Source organism: Bacillus rossius, chromosome 1, assembly GCF_032445375.1.
Source record: "Bacillus rossius redtenbacheri isolate Brsri chromosome 1, Brsri_v3, whole genome shotgun sequence".
Taxonomy (NCBI): domain Eukaryota; kingdom Metazoa; phylum Arthropoda; class Insecta; order Phasmatodea; family Bacillidae; genus Bacillus; species Bacillus rossius.
In genome coordinates this window covers 17,860,037-17,881,277 of record NC_086330.1, presented here as the reverse complement: position 1 = coordinate 17,881,277, position 21,241 = coordinate 17,860,037, and the positions used below count along the sequence as shown (strand labels likewise).

Below are 21,241 nucleotides of genomic sequence, written 5' to 3'. Positions count from 1 at the left end.
GTCTTAACTCAAAATTTAAAAAGAACCGTTTGCTTGCGTCTTAAGAACCTTACGTTCATATCATTTGGAGCATACGAATTTAAGTATTTCATAACCATATTTTAAATTAAAAGTTCATTGTTTCTAACATAACAGAAATTTTAGTATAATACTTTACATTTTTCAGGTTGGTGGATTAAAAAAACATGTCTAAAAATGAAGTAAAAGTGTTTTCTTATAAAGACTATTGTTTATTACACATCATTATTGTGTGAATAAGTGTAACATGTAGCTAATCATGTATGTGTTTTTTTTAATTTTGAAAATGAGTGGTGAAATCGTTGATACGTACTCATTTTAAAGGATTTAAATCCTCAATAATGATGAACTCTGATTCGGAATTTGACAGAATCTACAAAAAAAATTGTATCTCTGCGATAATTACAATAATGAATTTGAGCTTCAGCCAGATGGCCTGATCGCAGATAATTTCTCAAAAGAGTAAAAAAAACATCATTAGTGCCAGAATCACGCGCGATTGATATAACTACTCTATCAAAGATTTCACCTCTTTAAAAAAGTCGTCACGGGCGAGTTCACAAATCAAAGACTGACGGGGAATTCTTTATAACCGATAAGATACTCGGTCTGAGCATTTTCTGCACGCCGCAGGAAACCAGTGGCGCCTCTAGTGAGACTTCTACCAACAGGAAGAACTTACACTCGCCTAATGGATCGGCCAACGACATCACCAACACGGATCTACACACGAGCGCTAAGAACATATATAGGACCTTCAGAGAACATACATGGGACACACAGAGAACATATATGGGATCTACAGAGAACATACATGGGACCTACAGAGAACATATATGAGATCTACAGAGAACATATATGGGACAACAGAGAATATATATAGGATCTACAGAGAACATATATGGGACCTACAGAGAACATATATGATATCTACAGAGAATATATTTGGGACCTACAGAGAACATTATGAGATGTACAGATAACATATACGGGACCTACAGAGGACATATATAGGACCTACAGATAACATATATAAGACCTACAGAGACCTGTGCAACACTATACTCAGTCCTCAGACGGAGAACTTCAAAGGCTGCAGAAGGGAAGAGAGTGACACCATTCCGTCGAGTTTGAACGTTGTGCCCTAGTAACAAACTATTTGTTTTAATTTATATTCTTAACGTCTTTTGAAGCCATAATTTATTAATCCACTTTGGTGTGTCAAAATTTTGGTAAAAGCTGAACATAAATTGACCTCCATACGAAAAATATGTGAAACCTCTCATTTTGATGTTACATTATAAATATTTTTTTGTAAATGGAACAAAAAATTTTTACGTAAAAGTTATGTATTTGTAAATTTTACAAATACATTTAAAAAAATATATCACTACAAAATTGTGTTCGCAGTAATACTGGGTTCGCATTCTTACCCGGGTATTTATGGCTCTGTGTTGTCCCAGTACCTCCAATAGTGAAAGTTATTTGAAAACCGTTCCCTGAATAGCTTTCCAGTATTAACTGCGCACATAATAAGAAAAATAAAACAAAATAAAGTTCAATTATCGAATATTCGATTTTATTTTTCAAAGTTTAAAAAAACTAAGCTGGAATGAAAAATCAATCAAAATATAAAATGATGCTCCAATCTTCGTAAAAAAAATTGGTTGTCTGTAAAGTCGGTTTACGGACGATAGTTTAACGTGACAACGTCATAACAAAACATTGATGAAATGAGTGCATACTTTTATGAATAAAATTTAATTATTTTTATTGAATTATCACTATTTTGTATGGATACAAAGAAGGAGTGAAATGAAATCTACAATATAATTGATAAATTTACTTTTATTTGCACTCATTAATTCAAATATGTTTATTACTTTAACGAAGAGATTATTTTAAGTATAACTTTTATACATGTTTGCTATTTAACTTCTTCCAATCTGTGTTATTCTGTTAAGGATAGGACGATGATAGGACAAGTAGTAAACGAATGGGAGTGTTTCAAGTTTAATGTGCCACGAAAAAGTCAAATCGATGGTTGTTCCAATCGAGTGGAAGAGAGATAGATGCGGCGCAAGCGTATAATGAGCGTAACGGGACAATGTGCGTAATGGCACAATGAGCGTAACGGGACAATGAGTCATCCTTTTTCGTGCGTGCAGCCGGCGTTCATCGATTTATTAGACGTTGTCACGTCAAAATACTCATTAAACGTATTTCATTGTTGAAAAATTAAGCAAAACATTTTTTTGTACAAAAATACACTGTAACGCTTGTAGTATTATAAAATATTTATTGGTAAGTGGTTTCTAAAATAATCGTTTGTAAAAATTATATTTAACTATATACATATGCCACACGTTGTTGCGTTCAAATCTGTATGTGAGATTATTAGATCTATATATTATACCTCTGAGTGCTACTAATAATCTGCTGAAGAATATCCCTGTGTTATATGTTTGTAAACACATGATTCGACAACGGTGTCAACCCTACTTGGTTACCTGTTTAATTCAATATGTCTGAAGGGACTAATTACAGTCGAGAGCGAGCTAGTTAAAGACGGTAACTCACTATGCCAAAATACCAAATAAAACGAGTATTTGAAAGGAATTTACCATGTCTACAGCAATATTTACTAGGAGTACTCCGGGGGAAAATGGAAAACCTAAATCAGAATAACCAGACCAGAATTAAACCCATTATACGTCGGATAGCGAGAACAGTGTTCTACCTCAGTGTTACCGTGATCCATAGCAAGGTTCAAAAATTATTTAACATATCGAGTTTATTATTGCCAGTAATAGGCTACCAGTTCTAAGTATCTCACCTGTATATTTCAGTTTTTAAATTTCATTTAATTTTTAACTAGTTCCTCAATCAGTAAAAGTGATCGTTTGGCTCAAATTTCTCGGTAACTAGTAATGAAGACTCCGCAGTGAACACTAAATACCATAACGTATAAGGGTTAGTTTTAAACACGCAATAATTCTTATAAAATTTTTTATGTGTAACATCTTAGCTCTCAGTATACGGTTTTGGTAGGAGTAATTTCGTGAATGGAACGGAAGTCGAATGAACGGAAATGTGTTAGCACGGTGCTGCCATCTGTAGATGTCTCAGAAATCTTGAAAACATGGTGGACCCACGTGATTTATTTTCATATATTTGTTTTCGTGACCATCGTAGAATTTACACCGCGCATGGGTATTAAAAAGTGTAACTTTATAATAGTACAACTATACTTTAATACTATATGTTATAATTTATAATCAAAAACAGAAATAATTAAAACATTAAAAATACGTAAGAATCCTGGCATTACAACTCTTAGTTAACATTGCAATGTATAGATAGCGCAGTGTTCATCAAACTGTAGACACGCAACAAATTGTTAGCCTGCATACATTCAATGACATGAAAAATGAGAGCATTTCATAATGAAATTGTTACTGTTAATGTTCGATGTTGAATCAGTTCAATAAATTTAAGGCTTGTTTGTAAGAACTATTTACAGACTGATTTCAGTCGTTTAAGCAAAAAAAATATACAAAAATATGATTAGTGTTAAATGTGTTTTGAAAATATTTACTGTTAACATTTTATTTTTAATAATGTGTCATTAAGTTTGGTGTCCAAGCTTCGTATTATAAGTGTTTTTGCAGTACGAGAAAGCACGATTTTTTAAAAGTTTTTTCACTTTTATCGGAGCCGTTTCATTTAATATTGTTAAACATTTCTGTGTACAAATATAATGATTCGATAGTCGACGTAGCTGTTTCGGCAGTGGATTCTAGCGGTGGTCCTCGGAAACTACGTGTGATTTGCGTCAAGAAATTTTGTTGAAAACACAATTTGCGTATACATGTCACGCTTGGCATTATTTTAAAGAATTCTGCGTTAAATTTCGTGTCCGAATTTCGTATTTTAAGTGTATTTGCAGCACGAGAACACTATTATTTGCTTGTTTACCGAGATTAGATGTTACAAACACATCTCTGGCAAGTACTACTGAAAGACTCGCTCACATTTCGTATAAATTGGAAAACCACTTTTGAATTAGTACCACGGGAACGGAAACTTATACGAATATAAGCATAATTACAACTTAAAAAAATTACCTTTTTTTAAAAAAAGTAGAATACAAAAAAAAATGGACTATCGAGAATTGGTACTGGATTCAATTTTAAGTCATTACTCCTTTGATGCTAGTACCATGAATGCACAAATTATCTTTACGTATTAATGCAATGGAAATGAATTCGTGCCTGATTAAGAGCGCCCGTTGTGAAGTTTAAAAGGATCCTTTTCTACTCTTTATTTGGATTATTTTTCCATTATCGTCAACGAGCTCGCTAATTTCGCCCGTCTGCTGATGGGAGTTTTTGTGGACCAAACGCTAAACCATCTACCATTGTACTGTTAAAAACGCGTTTCCCAGTTCAAAACAGAATAGCTAATTGCCAGATCGGTGCTCTTGAGTGAATTCGTCGTTCTGGCACTGAAACCCATTTAGTGGGGAACAATTTTGCATTTGAAACCATCATTGTATCTTTATGTAATTGGAGTGATGTGTGTGTGAAGAATATATTTAATATAATTTTTCAAACTCTTCGCTGTCGGTGGAGGGGGGAGGAAAGGTTAAAATTTTTTGGGATGTACTGCTGTTTAAATTATATATTCTTTTAGTTATTCCTAGTTAATTATATTAAATTAATGACACAATCTTACTATAATTACCTTATTATTTTATGTAAAAATTTAAAAATAATGTTCTATAGACATTTATTATAAACACGAAAATAAGAGCAATCAAAGTACAATTTAAGTTTAATCTCTCACTATCTTACATTCTGTATAAGTTAATAATAAACCAAATAATTACTCTAATATTTTACGCATCAATGGCTGTTTGCCTTTTAAACATTCAAAATAATATTTATATAAACAATAAAACTGGAACTAGATTACCTTCTAGCTATTAGTTCATTTTTCATCCCTCAAGGTGCCTGCGCAATGCAGTTAGAAACTTCGATGCGAAACGCGATTCAACCCTTGAAGCCAAGAAAGTTTATTTTTCGATAGTTTAATAGCATACACGCCTGTTCATGCTTATTGTTCGAGCAAATAGCGCTTGGATTAAAAGTTTTGAATCTAAATTTGACAATTGATTCAATTTTTGTAATACGCTAGTTACAAAGTACCAAATATTTTTCCGCATGAATGTTGTACAGATACATTATTTTGACATATGGTAAACCAGTGAACAAATTTTGCTAGAAAAAGTTCGCTTTTTCCTCTTATCAAATAAAATACTTCATATTTGTGTCTAAATACATTCATTCTTGACATGTACGAAAACAAACATTAAATGAAGACTAGTTTGGGGATAAGTTTTGTTCCGAAAACATAAGTGCATGCTTGATTTTACTTGTAGATTAATAATTATATATGAATTTACTAAAAGTTATATATCCGAAACTGGTTTAAACATTTGTCATGGCTTCAACATTTTTTTTAAATTTTGAATATTTATTTTTTGATGTTAAAGCAATCCCCCCACACAAAAAAAATTATAAAAGGCTGTAAAAAGAAGTCAATTTAAAGCACTATTACTATCGATTTTACAGGGAAAATCCTTTTAAGCAACCAGTCACTTTTAAATACAGCTAAACTTAGTAAATTATTATATCAAAAAAATAGTAGGACACAAGATTACATCTATCCGTTCCTATCTAACCTTTCTTAAGGTTCTATATCCCGTTCCAGGTCTTTTTATTATTTTTAAGTTTAACTGGTTAAACTTGTGGACTTTTTTAGTATCCGAACTTCAACAAATTTTAAAATATATAGTGCATAATTTTTTCATAATCAGCTGACCAAGTTGAATTCATAACATTTTTGTGCAGTGTGGATAAGAAGAACCAAATGGATGAAGTATCTGAAATTTGTTTTTGCTTAAAGGCATGGTATGGTTTGAAAAAAATTACAAAAAAAAATATTTGTTTTAATTTAGCCTTTTAAAATAAAAACAATTCTGGTAAGGTTAAAAGGCCCAGCAAATTTATGTATTTTTCTTCCGAAATAAATTAAACCAATCACATATCAGCAAATTAAATTGACTTTGAACATAAAAAGTTCCAGTTTTATATTACTTTTCGTTCTCTTTAACCATGAAATAAAAAAAAAAACGTTAAAAATCCAACTTTACCAGGTAATTATGCCAAAAGGGTCCTATAAATATATATATTTTTTTACTTTTGCGCAAGTTCAGCCTCTCAAAAAGTCGGCAAGTACATACAGAAATGTGTAACGTAAATATAAAATAATGACCTGGAGTTGTACATACGCCCTTAAAACATTCATAAGAGCTCGTGTATCTTCCACCATCTGGGGAAAAATAAACCCATGAGCGACGGAGGAGAAGAACAAACGTTTGCTCGCTGCTAGGGAAAGCCGGTGTTGTGTGCTTGTAATTCCAGGCTGTCCAGAACGTTACCGCCACACACAGGTTGCCCTCGAGTTCCAGCCCTCAGGGTTATACGCGGCTGGGACGGTGCATGCATGCAAATGACCGGTCGGGCGCGCGGGATCCCGGGCTGTGAATCAGACGTAACTGCACCCTGGAGGGAGAGGAGGGCCTATCTGCCAGTCCTCCAGGGATGGAAAGAGTGCGACTATGCACTTGCTATCGGTCCCGCGGGAGGACGCATGCGCATGACCTCAGCGAGCGCGGGTCCCGCTACGCCCCTTTTGTTCCCGACTACAACCCTGCACCTCAGAGGCAAACAAGCCCAACTCACGACCGAGCAACTTAACATGAGTAGAAATATTTTTTTTCGCTCAATGATGTTAGGTTTTACGTCGACAACAATTGACTTGTGGCCCGCTGGAAAAAGTGCTTATGACTAATTTCTTCCAGCAGTCATAAACACAAAATAAAGAGTGATCAAAATGTCAATATATTTTTTAATACCATCCGTATTGGATAGTTCCTTTTGGGGATAATAGATGGTTATGAGGTCTCTAAATAGGTACCATCATCAGTAAATAAAAACGGCAAATAAAAAATCTTAAGAAAAAATTTAAAACAAGGGAAAACTTTTTAATAAGTTTTAGGGCCTATATATTGCATACTAAGATTAATTACTAGTTTATTGGTGTTAAATGTTTAGTGTATTTAGGTTTGTTTACATATGCTCAAATAATTTCTTTTTACGGCAACGCAGAATGGCATTATCGTTAATTTTTATCTTAACGGACGCTAGTTATTTGTTTGAATATACTATCGTTTGTTTATAAATCGTACCACAAATTGTTTGAATATACTATCGTTTGTTTATAACTCGTACCACAAAAGCTTCTCTGGCCCATTTTTTATTTTCGAATGAAATTAAATTAGAATTTTCAAGTTACCTTAACAACAACAACGTTAGAAAGTTAAAATCTGCCACAAAAACCAATTAAAATGTAACAGTGTGACCACTCTGTCGAATAATCTTTCTATATGTCTACGGTAAACGTGATGATTTCATACACTAAGATTAAAAATAAATATTTTAATCATTTATTAATTAGAGATGCAAGAGAACGATTTTTAGGTAATCGAAAAGCAATTATTTTCGCTCAAATACAAAGCATACCTTTAAAACACACGGGTAACTCTATTATTTCGAGGTTGGTATTATCATTCGGACCAATTTGAGATAATAAATTTGTAGCTCTTATCTAGTGTTAGCCCCAACTTCGTAACTGGCCTTAAGGGTGTATGTCCCGTTCCAGAACATTTTTTTTTAATTTTTGACATCGAACACAGTTAAACTTGTAAATTTTTTGAGTTGGCGAACGTCAAAAATAAATAATTATCTAAAATTGGATGTTGTCTGTATGTATGACGTCGATAAACTCTGACACCGTTTGACCTATCGCCATGAAAGTTAGTACATCAAAGTGTTTTTTTTTTTTTTTTTTTCATGTAAAAGGGTTTATTCTATACATTTTATTTTCGTAACTCGCTGCTAGATGGCGCCCAGCGCATTAACTTATAAACCGTTCAACCGATCGCCATGGAAATCATAGGTCATAGATAAACAAACAGTAATTTTGTGTCATTTATCTATGTCCACCACACTTCCATAGCGCTATCCATTTTGCTTGAAATCGTGGACAATATAGCACCTTGTGTTCTGCCCTGGCAACGCCGGGTATTCAGGCATATATATATATATATATATATATATATATATATATATATATATATATATACGTTTTTTATAATTAGCTGGGAAAGTTGAATTTTTATAATTTTTGTGCAGTACGAATGAGGAGAAACAAATGGAATAAATAACTGAACATTTTTGGGTTTAAGGGCAATACTGGTGGCTCCTGTGTTGTTTGGTTTAAAATTATTTTAGACAAATTTATTTAATCTTTTTTAGCCTTTTAAAATAATATAGGAAGTTGAAATTAAATAATTATTATCTGAAAGAAATGAAACCATATTACATAGCAGCTGGTAAAATTTACTTCAAACCTAAATATTTCCATTTTTTAATATTCCATTTCATTATCCTTATCCACACTGCACAAAAACTTAAAAAATGCAACTTTTACAGCTTATTATGGAAAAAAAGTATGTGATATGTATTTTTCATTTTGTGAAAGTTCACCAACTCAAAAAGTTAAATTATGTAGAACGCAAATATAAAATAATAACATGGAACGACATATAGCCTACACCTAAATGTTAGGCACTAACAAAACTTTCGTTTAGTGCGTTAGGACTTTTTTTAGTGTGCTATGATGTTGTGGTTCGATAGATAATGAACGTTTAAGAAATAATCTGCAATGACAAAAATCGTCAAATTTGGACTTAGTCTCTTTTGGCTCTGAGATATGCTGCCAGACAAACCGTGTCCCTCTATATTTTAGCCAGAAGTATTATGTGGTTTTAGAGAAGATAGATAATTTCTATCGTAATTCGGCTTCTACAAAAATGAACAAAATTATACCTGATAATTTTACTTACACAACGGTATTTGAACTACATTTACGACGGTGGACACATTTAAAGTGTATTATTTTTATTCAATTAATCGCATGTAATATTAAATCATATATAACTATTTTATAGAATTCTAAAAAAAAGTTCTCAAGCTAAATAATAGTTAAAACCTTTTAAAATATTGCAATCATCAGATAGTACTAGATTAATTATTATAATTACATTCAATTTAGTTGTCAGTTCTCTTAATTCTTCCAACTGTAAAACTAATATATATTTTTTTTAATTTATGAAATACAAAAATTGCATAATTGAAACCCAAAGAAAACTTTTGACTCAGTATGTACAAGAAAACGCGGAATAAATTTTTAACCTCAAAATTTCCCTGCAAAAGTCAACTATTTATCCCCAGTGATGTTTACTCTATAACAGTTTATATGTACCTTTGTTGGCAACTAACTTCTAAGTTCTAACAAAAAAGTCTGCTCTTAGGTTATCCTATTGATTGATCTGACACAGTAACAAGTATGGAATATCGCGGAAAACCGATATAAGTGGTGCAATACGAAAACATCGTATTTTCTATTAACAAGGAATTGGGTTCGAAAACGACTCAAACAAGATGTATAAAGTTTTTCTTGCTTCCTGGAGATCACTTCAAAATACAAAAAGCTAGAACTATTTCTGCTGCAGGTTATGGCAGAATTCTTCCCCAAATTTTATGTGCTGGTTTGTGGCGTGCTTTTCTTATAGAGGTAGCTGTACAACTGAGAGAAAATAAGATACGTGTATTGTATATTCTAAGGATGCCTGCTAGCTAAAAAAAGCTATAAAAAGGGTGGAAGGGATAAGGTCGATAGTAGATCGCGTATTACACGCCTTTTCGCCTCTAAGCACTAGGCTTTGGACTGGCGTGTAGAGTCTTCGCTTCGATAACGCGGCTCAAAGCGATTTCGAATGGTCATAAACTTTGATTTACGGTAGCATATTAAAAAAACCAAGGCTCTTTGCTCGAATAGTACGATAAACATTGCCTTTCAAGTTTTTCTTACACAAGACATCCGTGAAAACCCCCATTTTAATCCTTCTTAACAGTCCTTAAATACATGTTAAACAACAGAACTTTTACTAAAATGGAATATCCCTTAAAATATTTTAATATATTCAAATAAATAGGCTTAAACCACACCAAAATTTTGCATTCAGGATAAAATGTATATTTTTTGTTCATTGGCTGCTGCTATATTTGACCTTCTGTCCAGACTACATACGGTTCAGCATGTAAATTTCGTAATTTTATTGTCATTTAAGGCATGTAGAAATGACCCAATTTTAATACCTTTTAAATGCATAATAGTGTTCTTTCTATCCTGTCTCGGATTAACAACGCGCATATTTCTGGTCTGTAGGAAAATAGATACCTTGAATACATATTGAACAGGTTGTAATTGGTGGATGCAACACCCGAAGCTCTGCAAGCTGTTTGGTGGTTGGCACGTGGCGGGGCGCTGTCTTAACTTAGAAACACGCCACATAGAAAAACTAGAAATAGAATTTTCGAAGACATGCCTGTTATAAGTTGAGTGTTTCTAATTTATGCCGATTATAAGTTATTAGTTCAGCGTTATGTGTTCAGTTACGTTTTTATAAGTTATTAAAGTTATAAGTTGTGTATTCCATAGTTATGACTGTTCAGAATTGTGTAGTCCTTAGCTATGAATGTTCTAAGTCATGTGTTTCTAAGTTTGGTTTTTTTAAGTTATGTATTTTAAGTTATACATGTTTTAAGTTGCTTCTAAGTTACGACTGTTCTAAGTTTCTTAGTTATAGCTGTTGTATGTTTTAAGTTATGACTTTTCTTAGTTTTTTAAGTTATGGCTATTCAAAGTTGTGTGTTTTTTAGGTAATGACTGTTCTTAGTTGTGTGTTTATTAAGTTATAACTGTTATATGTATTTTTAAGTTATGACGGTTCTAAGTTGTGTTTATAATTTATGACTGTTCTAGATTGTGTGTTTTTAAATTATGAATGTTTAAAGTTTTTTTCAATTATGGCTGTTCAAAGTTTTTTTTTTTGTTATAAGTTATGACCGTTCTAAGTTGTGTACTTCTAAGTTCTGACTTTTTTTTTTAAGTTAAGAATTTTCTATGTTGTGTGTTTCTAAGTTACGTGCGGATCCCGCAGGCGGCCACCTTGACATTCCCGTCCTAGAAGATGAAGACGGGGTCGGTAGGACGTTTGTTTCGATTGCGCTCGTGCGCGCGCGGCAGCAGCTGTCACTGTCCGCACAGGGCCTCGAGGCCAGTAGCCACAGGGGGGGGGGGGGCAGCGGTCAGCCATGCATTATTGAGCGAGCGCTGGAAGGACACACGACCCGCACCGCCGGCGGCGACGAAGGACCAAAAAATATATATATTCCTGGAGGAAAGGATGAAGTCGTGTGGAGTCTATGTGCCGGGGGGGGGGGGGGAGGGATAATAGGGGGTGCGAAAAGGAAGGGATGAGAGGACGAAATGCAGTTTTTCTAGAGACCACCATTCACCCCCAAACCCCTTCCACGTTCACCTCGTTCGCCGATCCAGAAACCATTTATTCGGCCTCCCCCTGTCGGGGAACTTCGGGTCTTCGGCCTTGAGACGACTCCCTCAGAGATCGTATTCCTGCCATTGTACCCTCCCCACAAACCCCTAAACCTCCCCACAGAGCCACCCCTTAGCGTGAATACTGTTTCCGCGGCCCAGAAACCTGCCCCTTCCAAGAAAAAAAAAAAAAGAGCCACTCCAACCGAGTTCTCGTCCGCAGTAAATTTCCTTCGAAACTGCTGAAGACTTTACATCCTGGATGCAGCCAATAATACCCGCGCCAGAGTCCACGCGAAATAAAAAAGAAGAAAATGTATGGGATTAACGGAAGAAAATTAAAGAAACAGTTGATTGAGACCAAATGTAGTGGTGAAAGGAATCGGTCTACAGTCCCTTCTCTCGTACTTCGAAGTTTTGTGACTAAAGAATTCCCTTGTATTTGATTGAAAAACCACGAGACCTGCACACGGTTCTCTTATCTTTGAATGTATATTATATACATTATAATACATATATTTTGGTCCACAATAAAAATTTGAAAGTTAACCGAACCTTGGTTACATCCATGAACAACATGTTTTATCCTCATCTGATTCACTTCGTACATATTTTTGAAATATATTTTTTTTAAATTTATTATCATCTAGTATCCATAGTCAGTCTGTTTTAGACTGATGGCGTGAGCAGATGTCATTTTCCAAAACATCGCAACTGTTTTGTGATGGAAGTCCTATAATCTGTTGTGCTGGTCTGTGCTGTCGTCGTTGTTTTCCAAATTTACCTGTTACGTTTCATCGCTGGGTTTGTCTTGCGTCGCTGTGTTATTACAACGTATTAGCTTCTTCTGTATTTACTGTTCTTGTTGTAACTGACTCGACGCTTTAAGTCAACGGTGTTCGTATGCGCTGTAATTTTTTTCTGAGGAAATTACTTCCACAGAATTTTCTGTGCTTTTGGGCGTGTTGATTTTTTTTGTTAATCTCTCCTTATTACTACTACGTATGTGCTATTTATTAAAAATGTTTTGCTATACCTACTTAATGTTTTTATGTTATGTCACAGATATATTTTACAGATTTATCCCAAGCGTTACATAACGAGTATTAAAAAGGAGCGTAAAAGATATCAATTATCGTAATAGGGACAATATGGGAAACTGGTAATAAATATGTTAGGCAAGTGATGTCAGCCAACCTAGCGACGTGGAGTGTACCTACCTGTTTAAGTGTGACATCTAGCGGCGTGGAGTGTAAAATATATTGAAAGCGATGCAGTAAATTGTCCCACTCTTCGTCAATGCTAATTCACCATAGTTACCAATATTTTCATATTGCAATATTTGGTGATGGCAACTACAAACACTTGCACGCCATTTTACAACCATTATAGAGTATGACCATAAAATAATGTCGCAGATATTTATTATAATAGCATCAACTGTAAGCGTTGTAGAGTTTTGGTTCAAGGTCACAATTAAAGAGTAACTAAGAAAGTTGTAGTAAAGCGCATGCGTGAGTACTGCTTTGTTGTTTTCTCGACTGCAGCGCCATCTAGGTATGTTGAAATAATGGCCCTTTCCCCAATTAGTAGAGGGTGAACATGCAAACTTTATTTGGCAACCGATGGAGTCCCTCCCCATTGGAATCTCTTTGAGCGAGAGTGGTTTAACGACGAAGTCCTTGACCGTTGGATTGGTCGTAATGATCGAGATGACAGAGCGCTTTTTCGCTGGCCTCCTCATTCACCTCACATAACTCCATGAATTTTTTTCTTCCTTTGAGGCTTTATAAAAAATCGTGTCTACATTCAACCGCTACCCAATGAGTTGAGACACAGAACTGAAGATGTTATTGCTTCCATTACTCCGGAATTGTTAATCATAATATGGTAAAAATTGAACTTAAGGTTTGATGTGTGCCGTATAGCTAAAGGTGTACATATTGCACATTTTAAAGAAATACTAGGTTAGTTTACCTTAAATCAATGTATGATTTTTTGTAAATAGTCTAAATTAAACTGTTATGATATACTGTTGAAACTGAGACATACTTTTGTGGACATCCTGCATAACACTTATGAAATATCTGTGAAAAATATTTTTTGTACAGAACAACAAAATGTATCGTGCTTGATTTACAATAAAAAATAGCCCTTAACTAATATTAATAACGAGAAAATGAAAATCAACATAGCGCGCGAGACCCCAAATTAATCTAAATATTTTACGAAAATCTTTTGAAATGAAGTAGAATAATAACGGCGAGCCTTATGTATTTGTAATGGGACAATGGCTCGACTGCTTCTCTTTCGTGGACCGTCGTGTTTATAATATGTTTACGTCACTCGATTGCTATGATCGGATGATCGTCAACCGTTAATCAAAATCCTTCGGTTTCATCATTTTAATATCTTAAGTCTCTTTAATCTGAATTGATTTAAATATTTAACACTATTTGTTCCTGGAGCTTGTAAAAAATTCTGTAGGGCGTCCATCGCTAATTTTCTATCCGTTCGGGCAGGAAAGTTAGCTTTCGAAGTGGCAATGCAGACTACAACTCAGGGTAAAATTTTGTTGGTGTTTTTCGGTGTCGAAAATGAAGGATACAAACTATTAATCTTTTGCTAGTCTCGAAAAGTTAACAAGTATTCTGTGGTGGCAGAAAAAAAGTGGTAAAAACATTTTAATTTTTACCCAATAAATTCATATTTTCTTTTTTTTGTGAATCCTTCAGTAATTTACTGTCAACATGTGCAACATTCAATTAAGCAGCACGAATAATTACAGGAAAATCTATTCGTGGTGGCCTTTAAATAGCTTCTTATTATTGCGCGGTTTAAAACCTCTTATCTCAAAGTGGCCATTAAAGAGCGTTGTGTGGCGTGACGCCATCGAAAGGAGGCAGGATTCCACCCAGGGCTGCCACTCTGATATTCATGAAAAACCTAGATAACCTACAAAAAAACCCAGACACATGGGTAAAAAACCCAGATGCGTCTAAAATGCTATCGTTGAAAATGTTTGCGTACTAATTCAAAAATATAAACATAACTGGTTTTAATATAAAACAATTAATTACCTTACAAGACTGAAAACTGTTAAATACAACCAATACAAGAAAATTACACTGCAGCAAAATGGCTGTATAAATAATTCTTGGACCAGCACATATCATAAAAAAACCTACAAATATATACATGACAAAACAAACACCATCACTACATTCTTTAAACCGGTAATTGTTTTTATAAAACTGCATTATGAACGTTAGTCTTTATTCAGAGTCTGATTCTACAAGATCGGTTTGAAGGTTAATTGTTGCATTGGTTTTGTGTTCTGCAAGCCTCTTTGAAGAATGTGTCTAATTTAATATTCGACTTAGCTTCTTGAAAACTAGTTTTGTGTTTATATGTTTTTTTTGTGTGTGAAACGCATAGACTTGTTTGCATTTATCAAACAGATATTGCAACAGATACAGTAGTTACTACCTTTATTATTGTTTTAGGTATAAAAATAATTAAAATTATAAAAAACCTAGAATTGTTGGAATTCATTATTTAAAAACCCAGAAACCCAAACACCATCGGAAAAACCCAGATCTGGGTGGAAAAACCCATGAGTGGCAGCCCTGATTCCACCCCCGCGCTCGGATCTCATTTCCGTTCGGCACGAGCAGCGCTCTATCTCATTCGCGCAGCTTCGGCACTCTTCGCGCAACTTCGGCACTCTTCGGGCGGCTTCGTGCTCTCAGCCATCCCGTCTTTTCAGCGCAACTGGAAAAGCGGACCACGAGTCCAAGTGCCCAACCCCCGCATGGTAGACTCTTTTCTACTCTGTCCAACACTTCATCCAGACCATCCTCTGTCTCCTGTAAATTCCTACACGTAATGCATGCCAATTTGCATCCCGCATGAATGTACCCAGGGTTTTCCCTGTGTCTATGCAGGTTTTACCTGGGCCCAACCTATCTCTAGTTATAGTCTAGATTTAAGAGTGAGGGGAGTTAGTCATGGCGCCAATCGCTGCCATGGCTGGCCAATCCCCTCCTAGCACATGATGCATGTGACCCTCTCCTTGCATGGCTAATCCCAGCATGACTAGGCGTATAGGCTTCGGCCTGAGACGCACCTAGGTCCCTCCCTAACCCGGACCTCTCCAAAATACACTTAGTTTTAGTTAGGTTAGGAAAAAAAAATATTTTCAGCGCTGCGCTTCGGCCTTCATCAGGGACGCAGATGGACGGAACTATGAGTTACAAGTAGCATACTGTTATAAGCTTTGCTACCGATTTCTACTTGCTTTACAAACTTGCTATTCTTAAAATGTTGTTATTGGCAGTATTACTTATTATTTGACGGATATGTTACACACTTTTAATCCTTTTAAAACTATAACTGCTATTTCTTATTATGTCATGAATATGATAACATTGAATCTTCGGCCAATATTCCTTCAAATCATTTCAGGTGCTTCATGAATTTTTCTAGGTTTACTAGGACAAAATGGTTTGCTGGTTTTAGCTTTAGAGCAGAAAATAAAATGGTTCAAAGGAAAATATCCTTGGAAAACGTATCACCAAGCATGTCAGCCATTTTTATTGACTTTCCATATAGTTGCAAGGCAGAGTCACCGATGCAACCTTTCGTGAAAGGAATGGTCTCTTTTGTCCTCCTATGCATCCTTGTGTCTTTCAGGGCCTATATGTTGGTACAAATGCAACTATAGTCTTTGGCTAAGCCAGTCAAAGGGAGTATACGTTATTTTATGTTTATCTAGTACTCTCATATGGTTGACTTGAAAGAGTAAATAAACTTGCCTTAAAATTGGATGGCAAAAATTATAAAAGTGAAGTAAATTACTGCCGATAAAAATTTCCATGTTGTGGAGGCTTCGAAAAAAAATACAGATATATTTCACGTTCAGTTTCCAATTGAAATCAACTTTGGAGTTAATTAAAGGATCCTTTGGTTAAAGTTGCGTGAACGTCTCACACATTCTACAATTTTTTTTAAGTTCCCAATGTATTATATTACACGGTATGACTTGCTTCACGTAATTTATGTAAACAATTACTTCCTTGTTACTCACTGCCAACGATACAGGAACGCGTCTGTTTGGTACCAGGTCAGAAGACAAAGGGTTTATTTGATTATCGAACGAAATTAAAATTAAAATGTCCTGGAAACATTAAAGAAACATTTTTCACCTTTAATGTCCTCACTTTTAAATTCGTCGTGTATTTATAATCAAGCAGTATTTTTCGGTAATTATCTTTCTTTTTTCTGTCCTAAAACTATTGTATGATATTAAGAAGCGAAATTGTTTTTAAATTATTTCTAATAAAAAAATCGAATTACTTGTAAATTTTTATTTAAAAACTTTTAAAATTTACAGTTCTCAAAAGTATTTTTTAACGAATCTACATGTTTTATTTCTGAAAATACAAAATATTTAAACAAAATTTCAAAATTAATTAAATTTGTGAAATTATTTTGGCAGTAGTAAAGAAAAATCTTTTAAAAACAACAGTTTTATGCATAAAAAACACATTAATAATGTTTTTGTGTAATTTTACTGCAATGAGTCATTGAGGAATTTGTTTTTAGAAGGCACTTCTTGTGTTAGCTTTTTAAAGTGAGTGCTTAAAATTAATTGGCTGTCTCTTATATCTTATATTGCATAGTACTTCTCATGTACAAAATTTTAATGTGAAAAATTTAAGAACATCCCTGTTAGATCCTAAATTCTTTGGTTCTATCAATGCTTAAAAATTGAGTATAATTTACAGTATAACTTTCTTTGATATTTCTGCGTCCTGTGTTTTTACTGTTGTCTTTTATAAGTTGTTCACTGTTCATTCAGAAAATTCTTTTTTCCTAATCTACTGAAGGTGTTATGTAATCCAAGTAGTGTTTTACTTTTTTTAACTTTATCTGTTCATTGTAACATCTGTATTATTTTCCATTATTAATGCTATCAAAATTTGTTGAAGTTTTTTATATTATATTATTGTTGCTGTTTCCTGACATGTTACTTGGACATAATTTAGTTTTTAAAATTCCTGGTGCTCTTTAAGGTGAGATGTAATCTCGGCAACTAACAATTATTGTTTTTCCTTAAAAGCCCTGTATAGCTCACTAATATCCCACCACTTTTTTTCTTCGCATAGTAGTAATTATTTGTATTGTTTTTCAGACTATCTCTTTGTCTTCCCTTTGCACAAACATCCTAGATTTTTTTAAAGCATTATGTGCTCCTGGTGACTGCTATTTATTTTCTGACTGACAACCTCTGCGTATGTTCATGGCATTTTTTTTTTAACTTTCTTGGAGCTGTCAAAACTGTGAGGTCATCCTGGAATCTGCTATTACTATAGTTTTCCTAACTAGATCTGTATACATCCTAACTTTCCAAACATACTTGGTGCTTTAGAATTTGTAATGATCTAGGATCTGCTATTAATTTAGTTTTTCTTTACTACCTATGAGTAACTTTCGGTTTTTCCATATCAGATTGGTGCCCTCGAAACAATGATGTCCTCCTTATATATACTATTTCTATGGTTTTTCTTGATTAGCAATGTATGCCTACCGTATTCCCAAACCTCCTTGGTGCCCTCGAAGCTGGTACGTGCGCCTAATATCCACTACAGTTGACTAGCTATGTGTGCCTCCTGTATTCCCAAACCTCCTTGGTGGCCTCGAAGCTGGAATGTGCTCCTGATATCCACTACAGTTGACCAACTATGTGTGCCCCCGTATTCCTTGACCCACTGGAGCCTTAGTGGCTGTGACGTGCTCCTGATATCCACTAAAGTTGACCACCTATGTGTGCCTCCCGTATTCCCAAACCTCCTTGGTGCCCTCGAAGCTGTGATGTACTCCTGATATGCGCTATAGTTGACTAGCTATGTGGGCCTCCCGTATTCCCAAACCTCCTTTGTGGCCTCGAAGCTGGAATGTGCTCCTGATATCCACTACAGTTGACCAACTATGTGTGCCCCCTGTACTCCTTGACCCACTGGAGCCTTGGAGGCTGTGACGTGCTCCTGATATCCACTACAGTTGACCACCTATGTGTGCCTCCCGTATTCCAAAATCTCCTTGGTTGCCCTGAAGCTGGTATGTGCTCCTAATATCCACTACAGTTGACTAGCTATGTGTGCCTCCCGTATTCCCAAACCTCCTTGGTGCCTTCGGAGCTGGTAGGTGCTCCTAATATCCACTACAGTCGACTAGCTATGTGTACCTCCCGTATTCCCAAACCTCCTTGGTGCCTCCGAAGCTGCGAAGCGCTCCTTATATCCACTACAGTTGACCAACTATGTGTGCCTCCCGTTTTCCCTGACTCGCTGAAACCCCGGAGATTGTGACGTGTTCCTGATATCCAATGCAGTCGACTTGCTATGTGTACCTCCCGTATTCCGAAACCTCCTTGGTGCCTTCGGAGCTGGTACGTGCTCCTGATATCCACTACAGTCGACTAGCTATGTGTGCCTCCCATATTCCCAAACCTTCTTGGTGCCTTCGGAGCTGGTACGTGCTCCTGATATCCACTACAGTCGACTAGCTATGTGTGCCTCCCGTATTCCCAAACCTCCTCGGTGTCGTCGAAGCTGGTAGGTGCTCCTAATATCCACTACAGTCGACTAGCTTTGTGTACCTCCCGTATTCCCAAACCTCCTTGGTGCCTCCGAAGCTGCGAAGCGTTCCTTATATCCACTACAGTTGACCAACTATGTGTGCCTCCCGTTTTCCCTGACTCGCTGAAACCCCGGAGATTGTGACATACTCCTGATATCCGATGCAGTCGACTTGCTATGTGTGCCTCCCGTATTCCGAAACCTCCTTGGTGCCTTCGGAGCTGGTACGTGCTCCTGATATCCACTACAGTCGACTAGCTATGTGTGCCTCCCATATTCCCAGACCTCCTTGGTGCCTTCGGAGCTGGTACGTGCTGCTTATATCCACTACAGTTGACCAACTATGTGTGCCTCCCGTTTTCCCTGACTTGCTGAAACCCCGGAGATTGTGATGTGCTCCTGATATCCAATGCAGTCGACTAGCTATGTGTCCCTCCCGTATTCCCAAACCTCCTCGGTGCCGTTGAAGCTGGTACGCGCTCCTGATATCCACTACAGTCGACTAGCTATGTGTGCCCCGAGTTCTCCCCGAGACCCGCCGGAGCCCCGGAGTCCCGGGAAGCTGAGACGTGCCGGTGGTGTGGTGGCCCACAGCTGCGGAAGCCCGTGTCCACGCTGTCCATCCCGGGCTCGATGAAGGGCCTGCAGGGCAGCAAGGAGGGCCCCGGCGGCGCGGCGGCTGAGGAGGCGGGCATCGCGCTGGTGGGCGTGCACGCCGAGTACCCCAGGTACACGGAGGAGCGCGGCCTGTGCAAGGGCGGCTCCCTGGAGAGCGGCGGCGCCAACACCGCCGGCGGCGGCTCCCAGGGCAAGCACAAGCCCAACGTGGGCTACCGCCTGGGGCGGCGCAAGGCGCTCTTCGAGAAGCGCAAGCGCATCAGCGACTACGCGCTCGTCATGGGCATGTTCGGCATCATCGTGATGGTGATAGAGAACGAGCTGTCCAGCGCGTACGTGTACACCAAGGTAAGTCCCTCTCCTGCATTCTCTCTCTCTATCTGGCATTTGGGTTTGTTCATAGACTTACTCCCATAAAGTCAACGTTCGACAAAAGCCTGAAGTCGCATATCAAAAAATATTTATGCAAGTATGCGAGCCCTAAATTTTTTCTATTGAGAAAGTATGAACATGTGCATGTGTGGAAGTATGCAAGCATGCAAGTGTACAATTATGCTACGCCGTTTATACCTCTCCCCTTGTCGTCTCAACCTCTACCTGTTCCCCCACCACGTACCCGATTATTCCCCTCATGCGATCAGAATTTTCGTAAACGTTCGAAACTTTCAGCCCCCTTCAGCAAAGAGTCTTTGCAGCTTGACTCAAGCTCGCATCAAGCTTGCGGCAGGCTTGCGGATGCACGCCTGTGTCACGTGGTTATCAAAGTTTAGCTTGGAATAGAAATCTTGAATCAAACTTGGACAGCTCTAACCGCAAGCCGATAAGTGGCAGTGCTGTAGGCCGAGAGATGCTTGAACAACAGGTGCTAGACCGACATTTTAGGCACATGATGGCACGTAAGCCAGCTCGTTGTGCCTCAGAGTGAAGTTGTGACAGCTTTGGAACGACTTAGAACACTTTTCCGTACACTTAGATTTTCCGTGGTTTGAACTGGAATCAATGCAGCATGTACAGAGGTAGTTCCTTACTGAAACATATTAGCGATTCCTTTCCTCATTTCCGTGGTTTGTAATTCACATGTCTTACTCCATTAACTTTGGTGAAAAATTCGCTCTATCTTCTTATATTTAAAAAAAAATATTTGTTTGTTTGTTCATATTCTATGTGATCACGCATCGTTCATCCGATTGAGTTGAAACTTTGCACACTTGACATTCGAAACAAGGGTAAGGTCTCGGTGAGATTTCGATAAAACTAACCCTCAAGGCAAAATTTCATTATTTTTGATGAAATTTAGTCATTTTATTTTTAAGCTTTATTCCTCTGCATAACAACGGGATTTTTCATTGTTGATGCCTTCTGCGTATCCATGG

The 21,241-nt window shown here is 36.7% G+C and overlaps 1 protein-coding gene across 2 annotated transcripts in view; it reads left to right on the top strand.

Moving 5' to 3' along the window:
• LOC134532737 (small conductance calcium-activated potassium channel protein) overlaps window positions 1-21,241 on the top strand; it is a 768,096-nt gene that overhangs the window by 538,990 nt on the left and 207,865 nt on the right. For both annotated transcript variants that reach the window (XM_063369557.1, XM_063369548.1), the window contains one exon: window positions 19,845-20,216. In XM_063369557.1, coding sequence (XP_063225627.1) covers window positions 19,845-20,216 — 372 coding nt within the window. The remainder of the gene's footprint in view (window positions 1-19,844; window positions 20,217-21,241) is intronic.